This window comes from Heterodontus francisci, chromosome 30 (genome assembly GCF_036365525.1).
Source record: "Heterodontus francisci isolate sHetFra1 chromosome 30, sHetFra1.hap1, whole genome shotgun sequence".
Taxonomy (NCBI): Eukaryota; Metazoa; Chordata; class Chondrichthyes; order Heterodontiformes; family Heterodontidae; genus Heterodontus; species Heterodontus francisci.
In genome coordinates this window covers 3,448,445-3,469,575 of record NC_090400.1, presented here as the reverse complement: position 1 = coordinate 3,469,575, position 21,131 = coordinate 3,448,445, and the positions used below count along the sequence as shown (strand labels likewise).

The window sequence follows — 21,131 nt, the reverse complement described above, 5'->3', positions numbered from 1 at the left end:
CTGGTTTATTATAAAGCAGTGTATCCAACAATTCAATAATAGAAATGCTGGTGCAAATCTAATACAAAAGAATAAAACAAGATACATCCAGCACACATTTCTCATCCATCACACTAAAATGCGTGTCATGACTTCAAAAAAGGGACAAAAACCACAGAATGTTCAGAGAAACGTTCCAGGAACAGCAAAAAGCCAGACCCAAAACATCTACAGTATCTTTTCCGAGCAGACTTTACAAAAGACAAAGCTGGGATTTTGATTTGCAGACTGAATAAACTCACCCAGTATTTGCTTAAAAACAATTAGCCTGAGAGGGACAGAGCTTCATTTTAGTAGCAGATTAACACATTGTGCATTACATTACATTAGGCTCCTATCGTTTAACAAAACAGTATATTATTTTCCTGACCACACCACACCACAGGAGATCCATATCTGTGTGTGTGCATGTGGTGGGTATATATTGAACAACCATTTTTTAAAAGTAATAACTTCCAATTTTTTTGATTTTAACACATCAACCACAATTGTACCATTATCATTTCAGGAAACTTACTTGGCAGTTGATTCTTCATCATACTTTGTTTTCAAATCAAATAGCTCAGTCTGAGTTGATTCAAGGGCTGCAAAAGAAAAATATTTTCAAGAGAAGCAACGACCTGCAACAGTTTAGGAAGAATTTCCCAACAGATCTTGCAGTTAAATGCTTACTAAAGATCTCTCCAGGTTGTTTGAAGTCATGTTTTTCAAGTATCCTGGTGTTATGAGAAATATTATGGGACAGTACGGCTAGTGGAATTTAGGGAGAAGGCTGCCTCAAGCTGTAAGAGTAACAGAGCCCAAACAAATCAACTGCAAATTAAACCGGCACCTTTTACACAACTTCAGGCTTAATAGTCAAATGATTTACTTTAGTTCATAAATAGCTAAATAAACAATAAATTTCTGCAGACCTTTTTGTTAGACTATAGTTTCCATTCTAATGATGGTTTTTGTCTCAATTTGGGCAGGGGTGAGAGTGGTAGGTGAGCTGGATAATAGAACACTGCCTATTTTGGGGAACCTAATATTAAATGTTAAGTATAAGATGTTTAGAAACAGATAAAAGCTCCCTCTAATCCGTTCATACAATAACCTGATTGCACCAAGATACATTTTTTTCCATTTCCCACACCAGTCATCCCTACGCACTGTTTGACTGTTATATCACAGGCCCATATTCACTAGAAATGTGATTGACTACAGCAAATTCATTTCATATAGGAACTTTATAACCAATACCCAGTGAGGACCACTATCTGATCAGTCAAGGCTTGATTTGAATCCAGTTCCAGAAGTAAACTGCATCAACCAGCCCCCTATTCACAGTATTAAATCACTGCAAACATAATATTAGAAGCCTCTTGAACATGGATGTAGCTTTTAAAATCAAATCAATATATTTTTCCAAAGCACAGTTACAGGACTACTATTAACTATCACAAGCACTGTCAGAGATTTACCCATTACTACACGGAGCACCCAGAGGAAGCAGCATTTCCATATATTCTTTGAAACTGGAAATTTAATTAATGCCATTGTCTGAAACAATGTACCCAACAAAAGGTTTTTTAACTGAATCATTATCCTGCTCTGTATTTCTAGCATTTTCCATGTTTATTCCAGATTCCAGCCCTTTGCACTGATTTCTTTTTATTTAGAATCACAGAGCACAAAAGGAAGCTACTGGCCCTTGTGCCTGTGCTGACTCTTTGAAACACTCCCCTGCTCTTTCCCCAGTAACCCTGAAAATTTCTCCTTGTCAAGTTTTTATTCAATTCCCTTTGAAAGTTATCATTGACTCTGCTTGCACTACCGATTTAGGCAGTGCGCTCCAGATTACAACAACTCACTGCATTATAAAAAATCTCTCCACTGGCTTTTGTGCCAATTGTCTTAAATCTACGTCCTCTGGTTACTAACCTCACGCCAGTGGAAATGGTTTCTCCCAATCTATTCCATCAAAATCCCTCATTGGTTCAAACACATCTATTAAATCTCCTTCCCTGCTCAAAGGAGAACAAGCCCAGCTTTTCCAGTCTCTCTGTGTAATTGAAGTCCCTCATCCCTGGTATCATCCAGGTAAGCCTCTTCTGCACGCTTTGCAAAAGCCTAACATCCTCCCAATGTAGTGCCCAGAATCAGCTAAGATGAAGCTGAAGATTTAGCAGAACTTCCCTGCTTTTGTTCTTCATGCTACTATTTATAAAACCCAGAATCCCATACTTGTTTTAAACAGCTTTATCAACTTATCCTGGCACCTTCAAAGATTTGTGTAATATGTGAAAGATTAGACCAATGGCCTCATTCAAAACTGGGGACAAACTGATACCACAAATATGTACCCTCTAACACCAGGATTAAAGCCATGTTGGACTAAAAATGTTTTTGTGCACGTAGTTTACCCAGAAATGCTGCTCACTCTATCTTCCTGCAATGTTGTGAGAAACAAAATGAAAACAGGGAAACAAAAAAAAGTGCACTAAACTATTTAAATATCCAGAAACGAAGGGTTCAGACTCCTGCAGAGGCAGCAAGAGCAATATATCGGGTACCAGAAACCTGCACTCACATCCTCTGAGATATTTTGTGGTGGGTACAAGTTGTTATAGTTGAGAATATCATTAATGTGCAGCAGAAAATCCATAGCAAGGCAAAAAAAAAATGTGTAAGCAAAGGGTGTGATTACAGAAATGATATGCAAAATAAAATGGTTTAGGCAAGCTGGATACAGTAGTTGTATCAGCTGTTTCTATCTGCATCTCCCAACTATATATCATTTTAATGAGCAGTTTTAGAAAAAACTTTTATTTATTTACTTTTAAATATTTATATTTTGCATATGTTTTAAATATTTATTTGAAAACATTTTAATATGCTCAGTGGGAGGTATATCAGTGTGCATATACCAGTCAGACAGTGAACCACATGTAGTCCTGAAGCCACAGGATCAAAGTCATCCTCTTACCTGTCTGTAAAACCTGAACCTTGTGATCAGCCTCCTCAAATTTGGAGGCCAAGGATGTTTGAGTCTCTTGTAACTTCCTGCAAGATAAATTAAATATTAAGAGGACTGTCAAAGAGTTCATAATCAATGCACTTTCAGCAGCAAAATTATCTTCGATACAAGAAAAATTATGGCTTAATCCCAGCCTTCCTATATATTTTGACTTTGTTTCCTTTGATGCTTCGTATATTAAGATTTTTCAAATTGATAAACCGCTCATTTTTGCTTTTCATCCCTTTTGACAATGACTGCACTTCAAACCTGTTACAGTGGAATTATTTCCAGTTTCATTTCAGTTCCTGGAATATCTCACTATTTAAATGGTTTCATTACAAAAGAAGTAGTTGGGCAAACTTTTTTTATGATTTGTTTACCAGCACACAACTCAATGACATAACCAGCAATGAAAGGCATCAGTACTTCAGTCCAGCAGGTCACCATGACAAGGATCCTGCATTGTTATTGTGACTCTTGTTTCTCTCCAATCAACTTGAAGACAAATGCCCCTTTAAAATCTTCCAAATAAATTACTCCCGTATCTATAAAGATAATCCTTACTTTTTGTCTGTCGGCACTTTCCTGATTGGACGGTGGGTTGATTTGGTGGGCAAAGCCTGGCACATACGGAGGCACATGGAGTGCACGAAGGAGAGCGGAAGGTAAGGGGAGATCAACAACAAAGTTACCTTGGCTGGGGGGGGATGGTGGGGGCGATGGACAGCATTAGGAGGGAAAGAACGTCATGGGAGGGGTGGGGGGGGGGAAGGTATGCCATGGGGGAGTGGCATAAAGTGGGGGGAAACAGCATTGAAGGGGGGAGAGTGGCATGGAAGGGATCAGGGGACAGCATGGGGGGAAAACCGCATGGATGGCATAGGATGGGGATGGCACGAAGGGATGCCTTAGAAAGGCTGGAATGGCATAGGATGGGGTAGCATGGAAGGGGATGGCACTGGAGGGGTGGCATGGGAGGATAGAATGGGATTGGGAAGGATGGAATGAATGAGAGGGATGGCATGGGAAGGATGGACAGTCAGGATTGCAGTGGGGCTGACCTAGGAAGAAGTGAAGCTGAGATCCTGTTCCACTTTGTGAGTCAGCATTGCCTTGTATTTATTTTGGGCATAATCAATCCTATTGAATTTTAATTAGATGACTTCCAAGATGTTAGCCAAGGAACTGCTGCTTGCGGGGATGGGGGGGGGGGGGGGGGGGGCTGGGAGAGGAAGTGTCAGGGTCAATATGGAAATGGGCTGGGATGGGGATGGCATGGGAGGGAAGTGATGGCATGAGGGGCGGCACAGGAGGGATGGTATGAGGGGTGGCATGGGAAGGATGGAATAATATGGGATGGGAATGGCATAGGTGGGAGGGATGGCATGGGAAAGATGAAATGGATGAGAGGGATGGCAGGGCAATAGTAGAAATGGCATGGGAGGGAGGGGATGGCATGGGAGTGGTGGCTTGGGAAAGATGGAAAGGCATGGGAGGGATGAATGCGATGATGGAATTGGTTAAGCATACTAACTTGACTGCAAATATTTTGCAGGTCTCTGCCAGTTGTAAAGATTACAAGAGTCTCACCTCACAAATGTTGCTTTCTTAATTTTATTCATTTATAAGGAGTTATTTCTGATTTGCAAAAGAACTCCTGATATAACAGAGGTGCCAAGGAACACAACTTTTACAGAAGGACAGACAATACCAGAACACAAGGTTCACTATTATCTGAAAAGAGAATGATACCATAAGGATATTATTCTTATTCTTCCCTTCTAGTATTAGCTACGTTATTTTGAAGTTTGAACTACATCGGTATTCTGCCAAGTACTGGGCAGTAGCAAGCTCAAGTCCCATGTTGCAATATTACTTCCTATTCAAAGGAGCCATGACCTGTCACTTCTGCTGCATAAAGCTATGGCTATAACAAAATACAAAAGCTATAGTAGTAGACTTGCAGTGTATGCAAATCCTTCCAGCTTTCACATGCCTGACAGTGTAACTTTTGTATTTTATATTATAGAACATGATGCGCAGATGTTCTTCTGCATTGCAGAGATGAAATGAGCAAAATTCAAACAGGATATAAGCAGCTATTTATAAAAACAAATTTGAACAAGGACATATACAATTGCAGACAGGGTCAAAATTGTTTGTGAATTTTTATGCATCACTGGCTGCACCATGCCCACCCATTCTCAATTAAATCTACAACCCAATGATCTGCACAATAGACACTCTGAAGCTGCAATGCTGGCTACACAGTGGACACTCTGAAGCTGCAATGCTGGCTGTCTGTGGACACTTGAAGCTGCAACGCTGGCTGTCTGTGGACACTCTGAAGCTGCTATACTGTATGTGCTGTGGGCACTGTGAAGCTGCAATACTGTGTGCACAGTGGGCACTGTCATGAAAGTGCTTCTGTTTTTTGTTAAATATATTTTTTGAGGTTCATAGTCAAACTGAAGAAATGTCGAACCTGTTTTTTTCCCAGAGGGTCATTAAGAGGACTTGTTTGACAACAAGATTTACTGGTTGTCACATGACTTAAGTTAAAAATAGAACAGAAACCCTGGTAACTAAGAAAACTAAGTTTGCAGAGAAGTGACAGGTCAGAAGGTGGACTTTCTGATTCCGGTTGCGCTTTTGAATTGTTTGGAGTTGGGAATGAACTGCTTGAAAGGGATTGGAGGTTTAAAAAAAAACTGACGGACAGAACCCCAGCTCAGCCCAACCTGTTTCTTCTGTCCCTGCAGAATGAAGAGAGATCTTCTGATAAGAGAATTCCAAGGAAGGAGAGAAGACCATAACCCAGTGCAGCTTTCCAGCACCTCTTTCTAAAAGACCCTAATAAGTCCACTGTGTCAACTCATCTCATGACTTTGAAGAACACATGCTAAATTAATTCTCAATGCCGCCTGAAAAGAACTGTTCTAAAAGATCCCAGTGACCCGTCTATTTGTACTCGGAGGCCAGACTGTATGCCAGTTTTGGAACACAACATATTCCATCTGCCGTTTTCTTCAAGAATGAGCAAGTATTCGGCCCAAGTGTTTTTTTTTCTGACTGTAACAGAACTCTAAACAAAAATCCCTTTTATTTTTCCGGTTAACTGGTGTATATATATATATATATATAATGTGTGTGTGTGTGTGTGTCAAGGTAAAAAAGGAACTGTAATATTTCAATGTGTGTTTATGCTGTCCTTCATTACTGGTTAAGACATGTTTTTATAATAAACCAATAATTTGCGTTTATTAAAGAAATCTGGTTTTATTCTGGAAAAAATAGAGTATATATGATTGACCGTATCAGTAAGTGGGAAAATCTAAATATATGTTGTGACCTGTGGAGAAGTGGGACTAGAATAAACAGTGCATCCCTCCCGCCTCAGTTATAACAGCACTCTGAAGCTGCAACGCTCTCTGCACAGTGGACATCCTGAAGCTGCAATGCTGTCCAAGCAGCGGACACTCTGAAACTGCACTGCTGGCTGGGCTGTGGACACTCTGAACCTGCAATGCTGGGTACACAGTGGACACTCTGAAGCTGTATTATAGTAAAAGAGGAGGACTGTGAAATATTAGATATGATAAGCATAATGAGATAGGAAGTACTAGAGGGTCTGGTATCCTTGAAAGTGGATAAATCGCCAGGGCCGGATAGATTGTATCCAGGAAGCCAGGGAGGAAATAGCGTATGCTGAGGATCATCTTCAAATCCTCACTAGATACAGGCGAGGTACCAGAGGATTGGAGGTCTGTGGACATTGTGCCATTGTTTAAAAAGGGTGCGAGGGATAGGCCAAATAATTATAGGCCAGTCAGTCTGACCTCGGTGGTGGGAAATTAGTAAAAGGAATTCTGAGAGATAGGATAAACTGCCGATTAGAAAGGCACATATTAATTAGGGATAGTCAGCATGGATTTGTTCAGGGAAGGCCGTGTCTTACTAACTTAATTGAATTTTTTGAGGAAGTAACGAGGAGGATTGATGAGGGTAGTGCAGTGGATGTGGTCTACATGGATTTTAGTAAGGCATTTGACAAGGCCCCACATGGCAGACTGGTCAGAAAAATAAAAGCCCATGGAATACAGGGGAATGTGGCAGGTTGGATCCAAAATCGGCTCAGAGACCGGAAACAAAGCGTAGTGGTCAACAGATGTTTTTGCGAATGGAAAGCGGTTTCCAGTGGCATTCCACAGGGCTCAGTGTTGGGACCCTTACTGTTTGTGGATATATATTAATGATTTGGACTTAAATATGGGAGGCATGATTGCGAAATTTGCAGATGACGTAAAAATTGGCCGCATAGTTAATAGTGAAGAGGATAGCTGTAGACTCCAGAAAGATATCAATGGTTTGGTTGAGTGGGCGGAAAAGTGGCAAATGGAATTCAATCCGGAGAGGTGTGAGGTAATGTATTTGGGAAGGGCAAACAAAGCAAGGGAATACACAATAAACAGGAGGATATTGAGAGGGGTAGGAGAAGGGAGTGCATGTCCACAGGTCCCTGAAAGTGGCAGGATAGGTAGACAGAGTGGTGAAGAAGGCAGATGGAATGCTTTCCTTTATTGGCCGAGAGGTAGAATAAAAAAACAGGGATGTAATACTGTATAAAATACTGGTTAGGCCACATCTTGAGTACTGTGTACAGTTCTGGCCACCACATTACAGGAAGGACATAATTGCTCTGGAGAGAGTACAGAGGAGATTTACAAGAATGTTGCCAGGGCTTGAAAGTTGCAGCTATGAGGAAAGATTGGATCGGCTAGGGTTGTGTTCCTCAGAACAGAGGAGGCTGGGGGGTGACTTAATTGAAGTGTACAAAGTTATGAGGGGCCTGGATAGAGTAGACAGGAAGGGCCTGTTTCCCCAGGTGGAGAAGTCAATTACCAGGGGGGCACAGATTTAAGATGTTTGGTAGAAGGATTAGAGGGGACATGAGAAAAAACCTTTCCATCCAGAGGGTCATGGGTGTCTGGAATTCACCGCCCCGATCGGTGGTGGAGGCAGAAACCTTCAACTCATTTAAAAGGTACCTGGACATGCACCTGAAGCACTGTAACCTGCAAGGCTACGGACCAGGTGCTGGAAGGTGGGATTAGATTGGGCGCTAGTTTTTTTCTGCCGGCGCAGACACGATGGGCTGAAGGGCCTCCTTCTGTGCCGTACCGTTTCTATAGTTCTATGGTTCTAATGCTGGCTGCAGAGCGGACAGTCTGAAGCTGCAACAGTGCTGGGCTGCGCAGTGGACACTCTGAAGCTGCAATGCTGGCTGTCTGTGGACACTGTGACGGACACCCCACATGCCCAAATGGAAAGTATTAATTTTGTCATATGGAACGTTGCCTGAGACCCTTTGACTGGACATTATTACAAATAACTTGTAAAAAGCAGGACAGAACAGCTAAAGATGGTCACGGACAATTTGCATATGAAAAGCCAAAGGTTGGCAGGGAGACAGAGGTGATTGCCCAGTCTAGCTAGAATAATTGGGTGCGCTCCCTGATTCAATTACCTAGAATGGTTTTATCAATGTTGATTGTCAAAAGCCATCGACATGCATTGACTTTGAAAGAGCCAAACCCTCCCCCCGACCTACCGCCAAATATATTTGCACAGCTTGAGAGGAGAACTTTGAATTTCAAAGTACCTTTCAGGAACTTCTGTTGCAAACAAAGAGGTGGTCACATGACTACCTGTGTAATTCAGTGTTTGAGATTTGTGCCTCAGAAGGCAGACAGTAACTGAACTCCAAAGAAGAAAGCACCTCTCTCTCTCTCTCCAGCAAAGTCCAAGGGGAGTCTCGGCTGCAGCTAAATCTCAGATCTGCAGATCCTCACATTTAGCAACAGAGGACATATAAAACTTCCCTCCAGCCTTCTGGAACCAGAGAAGAAAGCCCGAATTGTGCACATGGCCCAGCGAAGACCTCAAGACTTCAATTTCAACTAAGGACACTGGGACTGCACTTTCTTATTTAAATTCCATTTTTATTAAGGATGAGTTGGTAAGATGGGCGGAGCAGTGGCAAATGGAATTTAATCCTGAGAAGTGTGAGGTGATGCATTTTGGGAGGACTAACAAGGGAATATACAATGGATGATAGGACCGTAGGAAGTACAGAAGGTCAGAGGGACCTTGGTGTACTTGTCCATAGATCATTGAAGGCAGCAGCACAGGTAGATAAGGTGGTTAGGAAGGCATATGGGATACTTGCCTTTATTAGCCGAGGTATAGAATATAAGAGCAGGGAGGTTATGATGGAGCTGTATAAAACGCTAGTTAGGCCACAGCTAGAGTCCTGTGTATAGTTCTGGGCACCACACTGTAGGAAGGATGTTTAGAGATACAGCACTGAAACAGGCCTTTCGGCCCACCGAGTCTGTGCCGACCATCAACCACCCATTTATACTAATCCTACACTAAATTGTGGCGAGTCGAAGAGACTTAGTAGTTGGCAGGAAAAAAGACAGAGGCGCAAGGGGAGAGCCAACTGTGCAACAGCCCCGACAAACAAATTTCTCTGCAGCACCTGTGGAAGAGCCTGTCACTCTAGAATTGGCCTTTATAGCCACTCCAGGCGCTGCTTCACAAACCACTGACCACCTCCAGGCGCATATCCATTGTCTCTCGAGATAAGGAGGCCCAAAAGAAAGAAAGAACACTAATCCCATATCCCGACCACATCCCCAACTGTCCCTATAATTCCCTACCACCTACCTATACTAGGGGCAATTTATAATGGCCAATTAACCTATCAACCTGCAAGTCTTTGGCATGTGGGAGGAAACCGGAGCACCCGGAGGAAACCCACGCAGACACAGGGAGAACTTGCAAACTCCACACAGGCAGTACCCAGAATTGAACCCGGGTCGCTGGAGCTGTGAGGCTGCGGTGCTAACCACTGCGCCGCCCACTGTTCCTCCAGTGTCATTGCATTGGAGAGGGTGCAGAGGAGATTCACCAGGATGTTGCATGGGCTGGAGCATTTCAGCTAGGGAGACTGGAAAGGCTTGAGTTATTTTGCTTCGAGCAGAGAAGGCTGAGGGGGGACATTGTGAGGTATACAAAATTATGAGAGGCATTGAGAAGATAGATAGGAAGAAACTTTTTCCCTTAGCAGAGAGGTCAATAACCAGGGGGCACAGATTTATGGTAAGGGGCAGGAGGTTTAGAGGGGATTTGAGGAAAATGTTTTTCACCCAGAGGGTGATTGGAATCTGGAACACACTGCCTGAAGGGGTGGTAGAGGCAGTGACCCTCACAATATTTAAGAAGTATTTAGATGAGCATTTGAAACGCCATAGCATACAAGGCTACGGGCCAAACGCTGGAAAATGGGATTAGAATAGTTAGGTGCTTGATGGCTGGCAGGGACATAATGGGCCAAAGGGCCTGTTTCTGTACTGTATGACTCTACTCCAACCTCCCAATTCTGTTTTTTTTCCCCTCTGTATCTATTTGGGTGTGTGTGCCTCTCGTATGAATGTGAGCATGGATGTATCACGTATTTTCGTAATTTTAACCGATTTAGAGAGAAACGGTTAACAAACTTACACCTTGTTTAAACTCTGAAGCTGCAATGCTGGCTGGGCTGTGGACACAGTGAAGCTGCAATGCTGGCTGGGCTGCAACACTCTGAAGCTGCAATGCTGGCTGGGCTGTGGACACAGGGAAGCTGCAATGCTGGCTGGGCTGTGGACACAGGGAAGCTGCAATGCTGGCTGGGCTGTGGACACAGTGAAGCTGCAATGCTGGCTGGGCTGTGGACACAGTGAAGCTGCAATGCTGGCTGGGCTGTGGACACAGTGAAGCTGCAATGCTGGCTGGGCTGCAACACTCTGAAGCTGCAATGCTGGCTGGGCTGTGGACACAGTGAAGCTGCAATGCTGGCTGGGCTGCAACACTCTGAAGCTGCAATGCTGGCTGGGCTGTGGACACAGTGAAGCTGCAATGCTGGCTTGGCTGTGGACACAGTGAAGCTGCAATGCTGGCTGGGCTGCGACATGAAGCTGCAATGCTGGCTGGGCTGTGGACACTGTGAAGCTGCAATGCTGGCTTGGCTGTGGACACAGTGAAGCTGCAATGCTGGCTGGGCTGTGGACACTGTGAAGCTGCAATGCTGGCTTGGCTGTGGACACAGTGAAGCTGCAATGCTGGCTGGGCTGCGACATGAAGCTGCAATGCTGGCTGGGCTGTGGACACTGTGAAGCTGCAATGCTGGCTTGGCTGTGGACACAGTGAAGCTGCAATACTGGCTGGGCTGTGGACACTCTGAAGCTGCAATGCTGGCTGGGTTGTGGACACTGTGAAGCTGCAATGCTGGCTGGGCTGCGACATGAAGCTGCAATGCTGGCTGGGCTGCAACACTCTGAAGCTGCAATGCTGGCTGGGCTGTGGACACTCTGAAGCTGCAATGCTGGCTTGGCTGTGGACACAGTGAAGCTGCAATGCTGGCTTGGCTGTGGACACAGTGAAGCTGCAATGCTGGCTGGGCTGCAACACTCTGAAGCTGCAATGCTGGCTGGGCTGTGGACACTCTGAAGCTGCAATGCTGGCTGGGCTGCAACACTCTGAAGCTGCAATGCTGGCTGGGCTGTGGACACTGTGAAGCTGCAATGCTGGCTGGGCTGCGACATGAAGCTGCAATGCTGGCTGGGCTGCAACACTCTGAAGCTGCAATGCTGGCTGGGCTGTGGACACTCTGAAGCTGCAATGCTGGCTGGGCTGTGGACACAGTGAAGCTGCAATGCTGGCTGGGCTGTGGACACAGTGAAGCTGCAATGCTGGCTGGGCCGCGACATGAAGCTGCAATGCTGGCTGGGCTGTGGACACTGTGAAGCTGCAATGCTGGCTGGGCTGCAATGCTCTGAAGCTGCAATGCTGGCTGGGCTGCAATGCTCTGAAGCTGCAATGCTGCCTGGGCTGCGACATGAAGCTGCAATGCTGGCTGGCAGTGGACATTCTGCAGCTGCAATGCTGGCTGGGCTGTGGACACTCTGAAGCTGCAATGCCTCTGGGCTCCGACATGATGCTGCAATGCTGGCTGGACTGCAACACTGAAGCTACAATGCTGGCTGCAGTGGACACTCAAACTGCAACACTGGCTGGGCTGCGACATGAAGCTGCAATGCTGGCTGGACTGTGGGCACTCTGAAGCTGCAATGCTGGCTGGGCTGCAACATGAAGCTGCAATGCTGGCTGGGCTGCGACATGAAGCTGCAATGCTGGCTGGGCTGTGGACACTCAAGCTGCAATGCTGGCTGGACTGTGGGCACTCTGAAACTGCAATGCTGGCTGGGCTGTGGACACTCAAGCTGCAATGCTGGCTGGACTGTGGGCACTCTGAAGCTGCAATGCTGGCTGGACTGTGGACACTCAAGCTGCAATGCTGGCTGGACTGTGGGCACTCTGAAACTGCAATGCTGGCTGGGCTGTGGACACTCAAGCTGCAATGCTGGCTGGACTGTGGACACTCTGAAGCTGCTATGCTGGCAGGGCTGCGACATGAAGCTGCAATGCTGGCTGGGCAGTGGACACTCAAGCTGCAATGCTGGCTGGGCTGCGACATGAAGCTGCAATGCTGGCTGGGCTGTGGACACTGTGAAGCTGCAATGCTGGCTGGGCTGTGGACACTCTGCAGCTGCAATGCTGGCTGGGCTGCAATGCTCTGAAGCTGCAATGCTGGCTGGGCTGTGGACACTCTGAAGCTGCAATGCCTCTGGGCTCCGACATGAAGCTGCAATGCTGGCTGAGCTGTGGGCACTCTGAAACTGCAATGCTGGCTGGATTGTGGGCACTCTGCAGCTGCAATGCTGGCTGGGCTGCGACATGAAGCTGCAATGCTGGCTGAGCTGTGGGCACTCTGAAACTGCAATGCTGGCTGGGCTGCGACATGAAGCTGCAATGCTGGCTGAGCTGTGGGCACTCTGAAACTGCAATGCTGGCTGGGCTGCGACATGAAGCTGCAATGCTGGCTGAGCTGTGGGCACTCTGAAACTGCAATGCTGGCTGGGCTGCGACATGAAGCTGCAATGCTGGCTGGACTGGGGACACTCTGAAGCTGCAATGCTGGCTGGACTGGGGACACTCTGAAGCTGCAGTGCTGGCTGGACTGGGGACACTCTGAAGCTGCAGTGCTGGCTGGACTGGGGACACTCTGAAGCTGCAATGCTGGCTGGGCTGTGACATGAAGCTGCAATGCTGGCTGGACTGTGGACACTCTGAAGCTGCAATGCTGGCTGGACTGTGGACACTCTGAAGCTGCAATGCTGGCTGGGCTGCGACATGAAGCTGCAATGCTGGCTGCGCAGTGGACACTCTGAAGCTGCAATGCTGGCTGCGCAGTGGACACTCTGAAGCTGCAATGCTGGCTGCGCAGTGGACACTCTGAAGCTGCAATGCTGGCTGCGCAGTGGACACTCTGAAGCTGCAATGCTGGCTGCGCAGTGGACACTCTGAAGCTGCAATGCTGGCTGCGCAGTGGACACTCTGAAGCTGCAATGCTGGCTGCGCAGTGGACACTCTGAAGCTGCAATGCTGGCTGCGCAGTGGACACTCTGAAGCTGCAATGCTGGCTGCGCAGTGGACACTCTGAAGCTGCAATGCTGGCTGCGCAGTGGACACTCTGAAGCTGCAATGCTGGCTGGGCTGTGGACACTCTGAAGCTGCAATGCTGGCTGGGCTGTAGACACAGTGAAGCTGCAATGCTGGCTGGGCTGTGGACACTCTGCAGCTGCAATGCTCTGAAGCTGCAATGCTGGCTGGGCTGTGGACACTCTGAAGCTGCAATGCTGGCTGGGCTGCGACATGAAGCTGCAATGCTGGCTGAACTGTGGACACTCTGGAGCTGCAATGCTGGCTGGGCTGCGACATGAAGCTGCAATGCTGGCTGGACTGTGGACACTGTGAAGCTGCAATGCTGGCTGGGCTGCAACACTCTGAAGCTGCAATGCTGGCTGGGCTGTGGACACTCTGAAGTTGCAATGCTGGCTGGGCTGCGACATGAAGCTGCAATGCTGGCTGGGCTGTGGACACTCTGAAGCTTCAATACTGGCTGAGCTGCGACACTCTGAAGCTGCAATGCTGGCTGCAGTTGACACTCTGAAGCTGCAATGTTGGCTGGGCTGCGACACTCAAACTGCAATGTTGGCTACACAGCTAACACTCTGAAGCTGCAATGTTGGCTGGGCTGTGGACACTCTGAAGCTGCAATGCTGGCTAGGCTGCGGCTGGCTGGGCTGTGACACTCTGAAGCTGCAGGGCTGGCTGGGCTGTGACACTCTGAAGCTGCAGTGCTGGCTGCGCAGTGGACACTCTGAAGCTGCAATGCTGGCTGCGCAGTGGACACTCTGAAGCTGCAATGCTGGCTGGGCTGCGACACTCTGAAGCTGCAATGCTGGCTGCGCAGTGGACACTCTGAAGCTGCAATGCTGGCTGGGCTGCGACACTCTGAAGCTGCAATGCTGGCTGGGCTGCGACACTCTGAAGCTGCAATGCTGGCTGCGCAGTGGACACTCTGAAGCTGCAATGCTGGCTGCGCAGTGGACACTCTGAAGCTGCAATGCTGGCTGCGCAGTGGACACTCTGAAGCTGCAATGCTGGCTGCGCAGTGGACACTCTGAAGCTGCAATGCTGGCTGCGCAGTGGACACTCTGAAGCTGCAATGCTGGCTGCGCAGTGGACACTCTGAAGCTGCAATGCTGGCTGCGCAGTGGACACTCTGAAGCTGCAATGCTGGCTGCGCAGTGGACACTCTGAAGCTGCAATGCTGGCTGCGCAGTGGACACTCTGAAGCTGCAATGCTGGCTGCGCAGTGGACACTCTGAAGCTGCAATGCTGGCTGCGCAGTGGACACTCTGAAGCTGCAATGCTGGCTGCGCAGTGGACACTCTGAAGCTGCAATGCTGGCTGCGCAGTGGACACTCTGAAGCTGCAATGCTGGCTGCGCAGTGGACACTCTGAAGCTGCAATGCTGGCTGCGCAGTGGACACTCTGAAGCTGCAATGCTGGCTGCGCAGTGGACACTCTGAAGCTGCAATGCTGGCTGCGCAGTGGACACTCTGAAGCTGCAATGCTGGCTGCGCAGTGGACACTCTGAAGCTGCAATGCTGGCTGCGCAGTGGACACTCTGAAGCTGCAATGCTGGCTGCGCAGTGGACACTCTGAAGCTGCAATGCTGGCTGCGCAGTGGACACTCTGAAGCTGCAATGCTGGCTGCGCAGTGGACACTCTGAAGCTGCAATGCTGGCTGCGCAGTGGACACTCTGAAGCTGCAATGCTGGCTGCGCAGTGGACACTCTGAAGCTGCAATGCTGGCTGCGCAGTGGACACTCTGAAGCTGCAATGCTGGCTGCGCAGTGGACACTCTGAAGCTGCAATGCTGGCTGCGCAGTGGACACTCTGAAGCTGCAATGCTGGCTGCGCAGTGGACACTCTGAAGCTGCAATGCTGGCTGCGCAGTGGACACTCTGAAGCTGCAATGCTGGCTGCGCAGTGGACACTCTGAAGCTGCAATGCTGGCTGCGCAGTGGACACTCTGAAGCTGCAATGCTGGCTGCGCAGTGGACACTCTGAAGCTGCAATGCTGGCTGCGCAGTGGACACTCTGAAGCTGCAATGCTGGCTGCGCAGTGGACACTCTGAAGCTGCAATGCTGGCTGCGCAGTGGACACTCTGAAGCTGCAATGCTGGCTGCGCAGTGGACACTCTGAAGCTGCAATGCTGGCTGCGCAGTGGACACTCTGAAGCTGCAATGCTGGCTGCGCAGTGGACACTCTGAAGCTGCAATGCTGGCTGCGCAGTGGACACTCTGAAGCTGCAATGCTGGCTGCGCAGTGGACACTCTGAAGCTGCAATGCTGGCTGCGCAGTGGACACTCTGAAGCTGCAATGCTGGCTGCGCAGTGGACACTCTGAAGCTGCAATGCTGGCTGCGCAGTGGACACTCTGAAGCTGCAATGCTGGCTGCGCAGTGGACACTCTGAAGCTGCAATGCTGGCTGCGCAGTGGACACTCTGAAGCTGCAATGCTGGCTGCGCAGTGGACACTCTGAAGCTGCAATGCTGGCTGCGCAGTGGACACTCTGAAGCTGCAATGCTGGCTGCGCAGTGGACACTCTGAAGCTGCAATGCTGGCTGCGCAGTGGACACTCTGAAGCTGCAATGCTGGCTGCGCAGTGGACACTCTGAAGCTGCAATGCTGGCTGCGCAGTGGACACTCTGAAGCTGCAATGCTGGCTGGGCTGTGGACACTCTGAAGCTGCAATGCTGGCTGGGCTGTGGACACAGTGAAGCTGCAATGCTGGCTGGGCTGTGGACACTCTGCAGCTGCAATGCTCTGAAGCTGCAATGCTGGCTGGGCTGTGGACACTCTGAAGCTGCAATGCTGGCTGGGCTGCGACATGAAGCTGCAATGCTGGCTGGACTGTGGACACTCTGGAGCTGCAATGCTGGCTGGGCTGCGACATGAAGCTGCAATGCTGGCTGGACTGTGGACACTGTGAAGCTGCAATGCTGGCTGGGCTGCAACACACTGAAGCTGCAATGCTGGCTGGGCTGTGGACACTCTGAAGCTTCAATACTGGCTGAGCTGCGACACTCTGAAGCTGCAATGCTGGCTGCAGTTGACACTCTGAAGCTGCAATGTTGGCTGGGCTGCGACACTCAAACTGCAATGTTGGCTACACAGCTAACACTCTGAAGCTGCAATGTTGGCTGGGCTGTGGACACTCTGAAGCTGCAATGCTGGCTAGGCTGCGGCTGGCTGGGCTGTGACACTCTGAAGCTGCAGTGCTGGCTGCGCAGTGGACACTCTGAAGCTGCAATGCTGGCTGCGCAGTGGACACTCTGAAGCTGCAATGCTGGCTGGGCTGCGACACTCTGCAGCTGCAATGCTGGCTGCGCAGCGGACACTCTGCAGCTGCAATGCTGGCTGCGCAGTGGACACTCTGCAGCTGCAATGCTGGCTGCGCAGTGGACACTCTGCAGCTGCAATGCTGGCTGCGCAGTGGACACTCTGAAGCTGCAATGCTGGCTGCGCAGTGGACACTCTGAAGCTGCAATGCTGGCTGCGCAGTGGACACTCTGAAGCTGCAATGCTGGCTGCGCAGTGGACACTCTGAAGCTGCAATGCTGGCTGCGCAGTGGACACTCTGAAGCTGCAATGCTGGCTGCGCAGTGGACACTCTGAAGCTGCAATGCTGGCTGCGCAGTGGACACTCTGAAGCTGCAATGCTGGCTGCGCAGTGGACACTCTGAAGCTGCAATGCTGGCTGCGCAGTGGACACTCTGAAGCTGCAATGCTGGCTGCGCAGTGGACACTCTGAAGCTGCAATGCTGGCTGCGCAGTGGACACTCTGAAGCTGCAATGCTGGCTGCGCAGTGGACACTCTGAAGCTGCAATGCTGGCTGCGCAGTGGACACTCTGAAGCTGCAATGCTGGCTGCGCAGTGGACACTCTGAAGCTGCAATGCTGGCTGCGCAGTGGACACTCTGAAGCTGCAATGCTGGCTGCGCAGTGGACACTCTGAAGCTGCAATGCTGGCTGCGCAGTGGACACTCTGAAGCTGCAATGCTGGCTGCGCAGTGGACACAGTGAAGCTGCAATGCTGGCTGGGCTGTGGACACTCTGCAGCTGCAATGCTCTGAAGCTGCAATGCTGGCTGGGCTGTGGACACTCTGAAGCTGCAATGCTGGCTGGGCTGCGACATGAAGCTGCAATGCTGGCTGGACTGTGGACACTCTGGAGCTGCAATGCTGGCTGGGCTGCGACATGAAGCTGCAATGCTGGCTGGACTGTGGACACTGTGAAGCTGCAATGCTGGCTGGGCTGCAACACTCTGAAGCTGCAATGCTGGCTGGGCTGTGGACACTCTGAAGTTGCAATGCTGGCTGGGCTGCGACATGAAGCTGCAATGCTGGCTGGGCTGTGGACACTCTGAAGCTTCAATACTGGCTGAGCTGCGACACTCTGAAGCTGCAATGCTGGCTGCAGTTGACACTCTGAAGCTGCAATGTTGGCTGGGCTGCGACACTCAAACTGCAATGTTGGCTACACAGCTAACACTCTGAAGCTGCAATGTTGGCTGGGCTGTGGACACTCTGAAGCTGCAATGCTGGCTAGGCTGCGGCTGGCTGGGCTGTGACACTCTGAAGCTGCAGTGCTGGCTGCGCAGTGGACACTCTGAAGCTGCAATGCTGGCTGCGCAGTGGACACTCTGAAGCTGCAATGCTGGCTGGGCTGCGACACTCTGAAGCTGCAATGCTGGCTGGGCTGCGACACTCTGAAGCTGCAATGCTGGCTGCGCAGTGGACACTCTGAAGCTGCAATGCTGGCTGCGCAGTGGACACTCTGAAGCTGCAATGCTGGCTGCGCAGTGGACACTCTGAAGCTGCAATGCTGGCTGCGCAGTGGACACTCTGAAGCTGCAATGCTGGCTGCGCAGTGGACACTCTGAAGCTGCAATGCTGGCTGGGCTGTGGACACTCTGAAGCTGCAATGCTGGCTGGGCTGTGGACACAGTGAAGCTGCAATGCTGGCTGGGCTGTGGACACTCTGCAGCTGCAATGCTCTGAAGCTGCAATGCTGGCTGGGCTGTGGACACTCTGAAGCTGCAATGCTGGCTGGGCTGCGACATGAAGCTGCAATGCTGGCTGGACTGTGGACACTCTGGAGCTGCAATGCTGGCTGGGCTGCGACATGAAGCTGCAATGCTGGCTGGACTGTGGACACTGTGAAGCTGCAATGCTGGCTGGGCTGCAACACACTGAAGCTGCAATGCTGGCTGGGCTGTGGACACTCTGAAGCTTCAATACTGGCTGAGCTGCGACACTCTGAAGCTGCAATGCTGGCTGCAGTTGACACTCTGAAGCTGCAATGTTGGCTGGGCTGCGACACTCAAACTGCAATGTTGGCTACACAGCTAACACTCTGAAGCTGCAATGTTGGCTGGGCTGTGGACACTCTGAAGCTGCAATGCTGGCTAGGCTGCGGCTGGCTGGGCTGTGGACACTCTGAAGCTGCAATGCTGGCTAGGCTGCGGCTGGCTGGGCTGCGACACTCTGCAGCTGCAATGCTGGCTGCGCAGCGGACACTCTGAAGCTGCAATGCTGGCTGCGCAGCGGACACTCTGAAGCTGCAATGCTGGCTGCGCAGCGGACACTCTGAAGCTGCAATGCTGGCTGCGCAGCGGACACTCTGAAGCTGCAATGCTGGCTGCGCAGCGGACACTCTGAAGCTGCAATGCTGGCTGCGCAGTGGACACTCTGAAGCTGCAATGCTGGCTGCGCAGTGGACACTCTGAAGCTGCAATGCTGGCTGCGCAGTGGACACTCTAAAGCTGCAATGCTGGCTGCGCAGTGGACACTCTGAAGCTGCAATGCTGGCTGCGCAGTGGACACTCTGAAGCTGCAATGCTGGCTGCGCAGTGGACACTCTGAAGCTGCAATGCTGGCTGCGCAGTGGACACTCTGAAGCTGCAATGCTGGCTGCGCAGTGGACACTCTGAAGCTGCAATGCTGGCTGCGCAGTGGACACTCTGAAGCTGCAATGCTGGCTGCGCAGTGGACACTCTGAAGCTGCAATGCTGGCTGCGCAGTGGACACTCTGAAGCTGCAATGCTGGCTGCGCAGTGGACACTCTGAAGCTGCAATGCTGGCTGCGCAGTGGACACTCTGAAGCTGCAATGCTGGCTGCGCAGTGGACACTCTGAAGCTGCAATGCTGGCTGTGCAGTGGACACTCTGAAGCTGCAATGCTGGCTGGGCTGTGGACACTCTGAAGCTGCAATGCTGGCTGGGCTGTAGACACAGTGAAGCTGCAATGCTGGCTGGGCTGTGGACACTCTGCAGCTGCAATGCTCTGAAGCTGCAATGCTGGCTGGGCTGTGGACACTCTGAAGCTGCAATGCTGGCTGGGCTGCGACATGAAGCTGCAATGCTGGCTGAACTGTGGACACTCTGGAGCTGCAATGCTGGCTGGGCTGCGACATGAAGCTGCAATGCTGGCTGGACTGTGGACACTGTGAAGCTGCAATGCTGGCTGGGCTGCAACACTCTGAAGCTGCAATGCTGGCTGGGCTGTGGACACTCTGAAGTTGCAATGCTGGCTGGGCTGCGACATGAAGCTGCAATGCTGGCTGGGCTGTGGACACTCTGAAGCTTCAATACTGGCTGAGCTGCGACACTCTGAAGCTGCAATGCTGGCTGCAGTTGACACTCTGAAGCTGCAATGTTGGCTGGGCTGCGACACTCAAACTGCAATGTTGGCTACACAGCTAACACTCTGAAGCTGCAATGTTGGCTGGGCTGTGGACACTCTGAAGCTGCAATGCTGGCTAGGCTGCGGCTGGCTGGGCTGTGACACTCTGAAGCTGCAGTGCTGGCTGCGCAGTGGACACTCTGAAGCTGCAATGCTGGCTGCGCAGTGGACACTCTGAAGCTGCAATGCTGGCTGGGCTGCGACACTCTGAAGCTGCAATGCTGGCTGGGCTGCGACACTCTGAAGCTGCAATGCTGGCTGCGCAGTGGACACTCTGAAGCTGCAATGCTGGCTGCGCAGTGGACACTCTGAAGCTGCAATGCTGGCTGCGCAGTGGACACTCTGAAGCTGCAATGCTGGCTGCGCAGTGGACACTCTGAAGCTGCAATGCTGGCTGGGCTGTGGACACTCTGAAGCTGCAATGCTGGCTGGGCTGTGGACACAGTGAAGCTGCAATGCTGGCTGGGCTGTGGACACTCTGCAGCTGCAATGCTCTGAAGCTGCAATGCTGGCTGGGCTGTGGACACTCTGAAGCTGCAATGCTGGCTGGGCTGCGACATGAAGCTGCAATGCTGGCTGGACTGTGGACACTCTGGAGCTGCAATGCTGGCTGGGCTGCGACATGAAGCTGCAATGCTGGCTGGACTGTGGACACTGTGAAGCTGCAATGCTGGCAGGGCTGCAACACACTGAAGCTGCAATGCTGGCTGGGCTGTGGACACTCTGAAGCTTCAATACTGGCTGAGCTGCGACACTCTGAAGCTGCAATGCTGGCTGCAGTTGACACTCTGAAGCTGCAATGTTGGCTGGGCTGCGACACTCA

At 50.4% G+C, this 21,131-nt stretch overlaps 1 protein-coding gene across 8 annotated transcripts in view; it reads right to left on the bottom strand.

Moving 5' to 3' along the window:
- The window catches only part of LOC137346547 (protein CASP-like), a 734,295-nt gene that overhangs the window by 344,297 nt on the left and 368,867 nt on the right, over positions 1-21,131 (bottom strand). For all 8 annotated transcript variants that reach the window (XM_068010023.1, XM_068010028.1, XM_068010027.1 and 5 more), the window contains 2 exons: positions 3,008-3,084; positions 557-623 (listed from right to left, as the gene is read on the bottom strand). In XM_068010023.1, the coding sequence (XP_067866124.1) occupies positions 557-623; positions 3,008-3,084 (144 nt within the window). The remainder of the gene's footprint in view (positions 1-556; positions 624-3,007; positions 3,085-21,131) is intronic.